Source organism: Myotis davidii, unplaced genomic scaffold (assembly GCF_000327345.1).
Source record: "Myotis davidii unplaced genomic scaffold, ASM32734v1 scaffold18, whole genome shotgun sequence".
In the NCBI taxonomy this organism is placed as follows: Eukaryota; Metazoa; Chordata; class Mammalia; order Chiroptera; family Vespertilionidae; genus Myotis; species Myotis davidii.
In genome coordinates, this window is record NW_006292696.1 from 814866 (window position 1) to 824123 (window position 9258).

General features: G+C 54.0%; 1 protein-coding gene across 1 annotated transcript; it reads right to left on the reverse strand.

The window, feature by feature from the left end:
* Positions 1 to 2125: 2125 nt before the first annotated feature.
* Positions 2126 to 4704, reverse strand: IL17B (interleukin 17B). The gene is made up of 2 exons (XM_015565671.1): positions 4421 to 4704; positions 2126 to 2410 (listed from the first exon to the last, which is right to left on the reverse strand). Exons 1-2 carry the CDS (start codon positions 4555 to 4557, stop codon positions 2179 to 2181), a joined length of 369 nt encoding a protein of 122 aa, XP_015421157.1. The 5' UTR covers positions 4558 to 4704; the 3' UTR covers positions 2126 to 2178.
* Between the last annotated feature and the right edge of the window lie 4554 nt (positions 4705 to 9258).

Here is a 9258-nt window from a genome sequence, read left to right on the forward strand (position 1 = left end):
CCTAACCCACCTTTGAAGGAGCAACAGAGGGAGCTAGGGGCAGATCTTGGGCTCCCCTTGAGGCCTCCTTGCATGAATGCATGCATGCATTCATTCACCAAGCCCTGCACCCCTATTTTGAATGTGGCACTGTGCTAGGTGCTGGGGATGCAGCACTGGCATTGGCAGATGAGGCCCCTATTCTTACGGAGTTGGGGGACTCTCACCAGAGAGTGGAAAGCAGGAGACACATTTAAACTCCAACCAAAGGAGGTTGGGGGCACAGTGTGGACCCAGTTCTGCAAAGTCCTGAGCTCCCTGCTGCTGCCTTTAAACCAGGAGACTGGGAGGGGCCAGCTGTCCCCGCCCCCCCCACCCCACCCCCCAGGCTCACAAGACCAAGCTCCAGATGAGAAAACTGATGCCTGGAAAGAGGAAATGCCAACCTCCATATAAAACTAATAAACTAACTGGTGTTCATTGAGGATCTCTGTGTCTGGTGCTCTGGGAGGAGTCCCACCACGTGAGGAGTTTCCCCACCCAATCCCTATGCCCCAGGGCACCTGGGGTCTCCTCCCAGGACTAGAGCAACCATCTTGCCTCTCAAATCTTCCCACACCCTCACCCCACAAAAAGGCCTTGGAGGCCCCGGGTCCCTCATGTGTGACTCAAGTCTTAAGGCCTGAAGAGCAGGCTGTGGGGGCCTCAGAGACAAGCAACCCCCCAGGGAGGAGACACGGCTGCTGGAGGCATCAGCATGGGCTGGCACAAGAAATCTATTTTCCATGTGTCTGGAGCCAGGCCGAAGCTTCCTGGGGTAATTTTAACCAGTATCCACTCTAGAACGATACCAAAAAAGGTAAGTTACTTACCACCCCAGACAGACACATACCTAACCTAACCAGTGCCCTTTCATGAATTATGGAGCCTTAATACATTCAGAGCTAAAGCTGCTGTAAGCATTGAAGTGAGAGCAGCCGCATATTTCTATACTGGCCGATGGCTCTCTTATTGAAACAAACTCTAAAGAGCCAGCTATTCTTACCCTCAGAAAACAGCCTGAGCCCCTCAGCTGTCCTGGGGGCAGGAAGGTATTTTTAGACCTGGGAGCAGCTGATTTAGGATTTGGTGCAGGGGCTAGGAGGGCAGGGGGAGGATTGAGTTGCAAGGGGCTGATGGGTGGGTGGGAATTAGCATCTCGGGGGGAGCTTTCGGGCAAGTCGACCCACGCTGCCTTTTTTATCAGTAAAGTGCTTTGATATAAACCAGTGGTTCTCGAAGGGTGGTCCCCAGACCAGCAGCAGGAAACACTGCCTCAGAAATGTGAGGCTCAGCCCCACATCGAACCTACCAAATCGTTTCAGAACCACTGCGTGTGGGGCCCAGCAATCTGCACTTTAACCAGCCCTCCGGGTGATTCTCACGCTAACGTTTCAGAACCACTGCTGTCAGCAAACCATCTCACCAGATCCCCCTGTGGATACGGCTGGAGGAAAGCATGATCTATGTTGATGCTTCTCAACTCTCGAGTGTTTGTGCAAAGCCAGAGATCCCCAGACCAGAGTAAGTGCATTCCCACACAACCATTTCAGGGGCTCGATGGTCCAGGGTAAAAACCCTGCCCTTTGGCAGCCCCAAGGCTCCTCTCTGGGTCTCAGGCTGAACCTGCAGAGAGTACGAGTTGAAGGCAACCTTATTTCTCCCAGAGCAGGAATCTGCTCTGCCATATTCTTGAGCGGCTCAGCCTTTGCTGGACCCTCACAGAGACAGGGCCTCACTGCTTCCGAAAAGATTGTTTGCCATGGTCCTGCACTTACCTAGGGAGAGTTAACGCTTGGTCACTCCTGCAGACGTTGATAGCAACCACGCTCCAATGACATGACTGAAATAAGCCTTATAAACGCGAATTAAAGGAAGTATGTGACTGTCCAAAATGGTGGAAGCAAATGCAGTATTTTTTTTAATCACCTATTTCAGTGTTGGGGAAGGCAGAGCGATGGGAAGTCCTCCTTTATATTGATCCGAACTCTACCTCCCAGGAATCTCCTACCCGCACCCTGGTTTTGGCTTCAGAGCCACAAGGAGCAAACCCAAGGTCTTGCTTTAGAAAGACAGTGTTTACTTTTCATTGGCCTCGTGTGGGGTGCAGGGAGGGGGCTCTCCAGCTGCCCGCAGGTCCTGGGCCCGGGCCTGGGCCATTCAGAAGATGCAGGTGCAGCCCACAGCGATGGTCTCCATGACTGCGCGCTGGCGGCAGGGCCCGGTGCGCGGGGGCAGCGGGCAGAGGCGGCGGCGCACCGGCACCTGGCTGAACACGGGCACGCTCACCATGCTGCGGTCCTCCTGCATGGTGAAGGGGTTCACGCAGCCCAGACACTGGCACCGCGCCTCAGGCAGGTCCGCAGGGATGCGGGTAGGGTCGTGGTTGATGCTGCAGGAGGATGGGAAAGAACGTAGGGCTGCTGCTGGTGGTGTGTTTGGGAGGGGGGAGGGGCAGCAAATTGGCCCCCACGCCCCACACCTCCGCTTTTCCTAACCCCGTGTTTTCATTCCCAGGCAAGCCTGTGTTTCGCCACAGGAAGCGCAGTAATCAACTCCGTGTTCCGGGTGAGAAAAGGAACCATGGAAGGCAAGTCAGGCACCCAAGGTTATCCGGGTTCAAGGACACCAGTCAGTCACCCAGTTTTCTTCTTTCCTCCGGCAAGATCCTTATCCTACTGCTACACGGTGCTGTGGGGTCTCAAAGAAGCTAAGGACCCTCTGCCGCCCCACCCCCTTACTTATAGTCTTGAGAAACTTAATCCACGGGAAGTTAATATTTGAGAACATTTAGGCTTAATTCTCATTAAAAGAGGAGTCAGGAGGCCTGGGGTCTATTTTGACTTAATTTCTATTCATGCAACAAATATTTTTCACCCACCCACCCACCCATGGGAACGAGTCTGTCCTTGGCATAGGGTGTTCACTGACGGACAGCACAGAGGAGTTCCCTCCTACAGCTGAGAGGATGGGGACTTGATGTGTGGCCCTGTCTTCACTGTGTCTCGGTTTCCTCGTCTGCTAAATGTGAGGGGTGAACTTGACTTGTGGACCTGCAGTGTCAGGATCACCTCAGAACTTGTTAGAAATGTGGAATCTTGTGCCCCGCCCATCCCCTCATCCCCTCTTGATCAGAACCTGCATTTTTAGAACCTGCATTTTTATAAGATCTTCTAAAAGTCAAGGGCACAGTACAGTGAGAGGCCCAGCTTTGGAGGACCTTTTTTTAATTTTACTTACTTATTTACTTACTTTTGGAGAATCTTAATGGCCACCTCCAATGGCCACATTCCAGATATGGTAGCCACTAGCCACATGTGGCTATTTACATTAATCAAAATTAGCTCCCCAGTCACACCAGCCACACTTCAGGTGCTCAAGAGCCACATGAGGCTGGTTGGACTTGACATCATCAGAGAATGTTCTATTGAACATGCTATTCTGGACATCAGTTGTGTAGCCTGAGTTTGTGAGAGGACCCTTCAGGGTTAGTCTGTTTCATCATTATTCATTCAACACATATACATGTGGCTTCTGAGTGCCAGGGGCTGTGCTAGGAAGTGGAGCTACAACCAAGCTAAGATACCACCCCTTCCATCTAGGGCAGTGATGGCGAACCTATGACACGCGTGTCAGAGGTGACACGCGAACTCATTTTTTTGGTTGATTTTTCTTTGTTAAATGGCATTTAAATATATAAAATAAACATCAAAAATATACATCTTTGTTTTACTCTGGTTGCAAATATCAAAAAATTTCTATATGTGACACGGCACCAGAGTTAAGTTAGGGTTTTTCAAAATGCTGATACGCCGAGCTCAAATGGTTCGCCATCACTGATCTAGGGGCAGCAGATTGTGACTCTCAAACCTAGCTGTGCATCCTCATCACGTGGAGATGTATAAAATCCCACCTTCTGGGCCTCAGCCCTGGAGGCTTGGATTAGATGGAGCATGAGAATCTGTAGAAGGTCCTAGTCTAGCATGAGACAGATCTGGACACAGTCAACTCAGGACCACCCGGAAGTGCTGTAACTGTGACTGAGAGGTGTACACAAGACACCCCGAGCTGGAGGAAGTGACGGTCAGGGAAAGCCTTGCAGGCACTTCAGCGGGGACTTGGAGAGCAATAACAGCAGTGTTCTGCATGGATATCTCATTTAATGACAAACCTATGAAGTAGGTACTTCTATCACCTCCATTGAGGAAACTGAGAGGCTAAGCAACTCACTAAAGCCCCACAGCAAGTAAGAAGCAGAGCCAGGATTCCAGCCCAGGCGTCAGGCCTCTGCATCCAAGGTCTTAACTCTTACAATGATGGGGACAGTGGGCGAGGTGCCCCCCTCCCCGTGCAACCCGCAACATGCAACGCAGCTTGCCCACGGCCACCCAGCCTGGCCTACCTGTAGCCCCATGGTGACAGGCTTCTCTTGTTGGACAGCCACAGCTGCAGGTTGACCTCACACTTCCTCCTCACTGGCTCAGAGCTGTTCCTCAGTTGGGCCACCATCTCCCCGAGGTTTCTCTCGTATTCCTCCATGCGGGCGTATGGTTTTGCCCTCGATACCAGGTCCAGTGGCACCTGATGAGGCCCAGGGGCCACGGTTCCAGGCCTCCCTTGCCCCTTCCTCTTGCTTTTGGGGTTCCTGGGCTGGCCCAGCCCCAGGAAGATGGAGATGGTAAGAAGAAATAGCTGAGGAGGAAGGTCATGGGTCAAAGGTCCGAGAGCCAGGGCTCCCTCTGGGCCAAGAGTCAGGGCTCAGAGTGGAGAAAAAAAAAGAGGAAAGGCCTTATGGGAGCGACTCTTACCTGCCATGCCCTGTCTTGGTCCCACCAGCCCACCACTCCTGTGTGCCAACACTTTTATGCACCACACTCATCACTAAGTCTTATCTATTGCACTCTTCAAACATCTCCCTGCCCATTTGAACTGATGGAGAGGTTTTTAAGGGCCAAGGATGGGTCTTTTCTAAATATCATTACTTCTAAATGAAGTCTATTTTTCTCCTTTGAGCGGGGGGGGGGAAAGTCTCCCACCCATCTACTTCACTCTGTCTGCATCAGTGTTCTTACTTCCCTGAACATCTCAACAGTCCCTGCCCCCCTCCTTCAAATCAATTCTCCACATCTAGGCTAAGAACAGCTATTTGAAATGCAAATCTAATAAAGTCAGTTTCCTGGGCCTGAGCTTCCTCTCACACCCACGTCTCAGCCTCTGGCCTTCTCTCATTCTCTTCCTCTCACCATGCTTCTTCCTGCCACAGGGACTTTGCACAGGCTACTGCCGGCAGAGGGCCTCTCTCCTCGCCCTCTAAATGCCTCTCTAGTGTCACTTCCTTACAGAGGCCTTGGTGGGCCTTCTTGGGCTCTCAACACCACATGCCTCTTGCATGACTACAGTCTTACAGTCTCTGAGTGTGATTCTCTTCTATGCCTGTCCCCCACTAAGCACAGACCCCATGAGGACAGGCATTGCGCCAGTTTCCTCACACTGTTCTAGCCCCCGTGCCTGCGTGAATGAATGGCTGTCACCATCCTTGCCTTCTGTAGCTCACAGTCTGGGAGAAAGAACAGATGGTAAACAAGAAAGCAAACACCTAAGTCTCCCTAGAGATGCGTGCGATGGTGGGACCCTGCAGCACGTGGTTAGAGAAGAACAGGGCCACCCGCTTAGCCAGGTGGCAGTGTGGGGTCCCGCAAAGCCTTTCCGGGGTGCAGGCATGTCAGGTGAAGCTTGAAGGATAAGAGGGAGGCAGATGGGAAACTGGGAGAGGAGGTTTGAGTTGGTTAAGAGCTTTGCTGGAAGGAAACAGTGAGGCCGAAGTAGAGTGTGTGTGTGTGTGTGAGGGGGGGGGGCAGAGAGAAGCTGACTGACTTTTTGGTGGACTCTCTGGCGTCTGTAGGCAGGAGGAGCCTGTAAGTGTCTGGATTTGATTGGGCAGGTGGAGGCCCAGGATCTCCGTTGGACTCCATGGCACCTGTGCTCTCCTCCACCACCCCTAACCCTCTGCCTGCCCCACCCCCCCGTTTTCCCTCGTCCACCCCTCTCCACCCTCACCTGCTGTCCATTTCTGCCCTCAGAGCCGGGAGTGTCAGGAAAGGCCCTGGCTCACACAGGAGAGGCCCCGGGGACCGGCAGAACCCAGACTTCTCAGGAAGCCGGGGAGAGAAGGGCCAGGGCTTGGGGGAGGGCCAGGGCTGGCAGATGGGGGAAACCTTCAGGGGGAGTTTCATCTCCTCACGGAATCTAGCCAGGCCCCTGCCTGCCCTGTGTCCCTCACCCCACGGTTCACATGGCCCACGCCTGACCTTTCCAGGCTACCCAGCAAGTCTTGACCCTTGCAAACAAGTTTGAGCGTAGTCCCTCTTGGCAGAGCCATTTCCTGGAGCAAAATCCACAACAGAGAGTCAAGTCACTACATTCTTCCTCTTTGGTCCTAGATCCTGATGCAGAAAGATGTCTCCCTAACCATAGGTTTTCTCATCGCATCTGTGTCTCACTCGGTGTTCTCAAACTCTGGCTCTTCATGCAGAGGAACACGGAACAGATGACCCCGAGGCCCCTTCTATCATGTTGCAGGTGGGACACAGAGACACGGAAGGGCTTGCCCTGGGTCACGCCGCCTGGCTCTCAGCACCCAAGGACTCGTTGGAAAAACCCCGATAACTGAGTTTGCCAGGATCTCCCCAGGTGCCTTTGGCCTGAAAGGGCTTCAGTGTGGACGGGCCCAGGTCAGGAGCCTGAGCTACTGGCCATGGCTGCAGGCTGTGAGACCAGTCTGTTTCTCTCCAGCCCTGGGGGAGAGGGCAGAGGGAGAACGCGGCAGATTCCAAGCCAAACAGAGCCAGACATTAATCAATAGGAAAGAAGTACGGAAACACTCAGGCCCTCAAAGGGGTGGGGGTGGGGAAGCGCCACGTACCAGGTTGTACAGCCAGTCCATCCCGACGAGCCAGGCGGTCGGCCTGCAGCTGCCGCCCGCCTGGAACCCCAGATGCCTCCTCCAAGAGAATGGCAGCAACAGGATGGAGCGAAGCAATTATAGCTCATCAGGGGGCTGCTGGGGGTGGGTGGGCTCGTCATCGGCTTGGGCCCCCAGCTGGTTGGGCCTGGCGCAGTGGCAGGCGGTGAGGGGCGTGGGGGCAGGCCAGGAACCGGCCGAGGTGCCCAGGGGCTGTTGACTAAGGGACAATGCCCTGTGTGTCTGATGGGGTTCTGGCGGGTGGCACCTCCGTCTGTGGCCTGCGGCCGGCCGGCCGGCCAGCACCCACAGGGCCTGCTAAGACAATCAGCTTCGTTTGCTTTGGGGATGGCAAGGGGGTGAGGGCAGAGGAGGGACGGGCTGTCCGTTGGTCAGGAGAGCAAATGTTCTCAGAGTGTGCTGGCCAGGAGTAGGACACAGACCCCATCTCCCAGGGAAACAGACGCAGGCACTCTGGCCTCACCCGGTCTCAGGTGAGCTCAACAGCCTTTGGTGACGGGAGTTTTGCTTCCTTAGTTCACAGGCAGGGAAACTGAGGCTGGAGCAGGAAGGGACTTGTGCAGGATGACATAGTGAGTTACAGATGACAGAGCTGGGGTTCATACCTGGTCCTGTGCAGGGCTCTGTCCACCAGCCCAGGCTGTTTTTCTTGGGACATTTTCTGTGCAATTCTGGCCTGCTGGGAATGTGTTTCTGAATCTGTGTTCTCACACGAGCCAAGTCTCAAATCCATGAGGACTTCATGGCCAGTCGTTCTGGCCTTCCCTTGCATAGAGAAGGTCTCCACGCCAGGGACCTGGCCCCCTGTGACTGTCTGTGACTTTGATTCTCTCTCAGCCTCAGTTTCCTTCTTTGTAAAATGAGTGCCCAGGAACTGACAGAGGCCTGGACCATTTCTCCCTGAAACCTTTCTGAGGCTCAGTTCCCACATCTCTCGAAAAGGGATCATCACAGCATCCACCTTTGGAGGCTATTATAAGGAGTAAAAGAAATAGCCCATCTGGCACAGTGCCTGGCACGTAGTAACTGCTCAATAAACACTTAACTGTTTATTATGAAAATTATTATAAAATAATTTTATAATTGTTTTTATAAACATTAACTGTTCTTAGAGCTAGCACAGTTTGCATTGCTCAGCCGAGTCTCCTTTCCATCCCCCCACCCCCCGCCGCCCCCCGGGCCAGCCTCCTGGCTGAGAGAGCTCTGGGTTTCACAGGCTCTGGCCACAATTTTGTGAGCTCAGGTGACCCCGGGGTCTCTGTGTCCTGGAATCACATACTGAACTGACCAGCCCTGCTGGTCGAGCTCTCTCCCTCAAGTGAACAGCCTGCCAACTGTGCGGGAGTAGTCCACCCAGGGTGGCGGGATGGGGGTGGGGGCAGTGTGAAGAGGGCAGGGGAGGGACACTGTGAACAGACATCCAGGATCGCGGCACCCTGTGGAGGGGCCACTCTTGGCCATTTACAGGAATGGGCTAAGGGAAGAACGCAGGGTGCGAGGCGCTCCTGAATGTCACAAGATTAATCTGTCCAGGGCAGGTTTCCACAGCATAACTGAGAAGCTGGCTGAGGCTTGAGCTCATCGAGAGATACCACCTTATTTGGTCAAATACTAGACAGGGCTCCATTCTATCGCTGGAAACTCCAGAGGGAGGGGGACTCTGAAAATACCTCCTCAGGCAACAAGGCCCCCACTCCCACCCCAGGCTGTCCCAGCCCCACTGCCACTGTCCTTTGAAGCAGAGAAACAGCCAGAGGGGCAGGGCGAAGAATGGGGCAGCAGGGAGTCAAGGATGAGCCCAGGGACCATCTTGGCCAGCTCAGGCCAGGAAGGAGGCCCCTTCCTCCAGCCTTGGCTTCTAGAAACCACTGGAGGGTCATCTGCCTTCACAGATGTCCTGAGTGTGGATTCTGGTAGAGTGTGGTCAGGCCTGAGAGGGAGGCATAGTGACTTCGACTTCAGGGGCTTCTGCCCCACAGCATTAAGTCTTTACACACGGGAGGTGGTCAGTACATTGTACTTGTGAATGAGGGAAGGGGCAATGGGCTGCAGAACAGCAGGGTGGAGGCACTCAGAGCTACAGGCCTGAACAGGAGCAGTGCTGTGCTCGCCACCAGGTGGCGCCACCAGACATCCCTGAAGATCCTGGCAAAGCCTGATGGAACTTCCACACCAGCCGTGTCTTTTCTCTGGAATGGGCCCTGGAGCTGAAAATGAGGGCCTGGAAGAGTGGGTTTGGGACCTGTGCCCGCCACTGG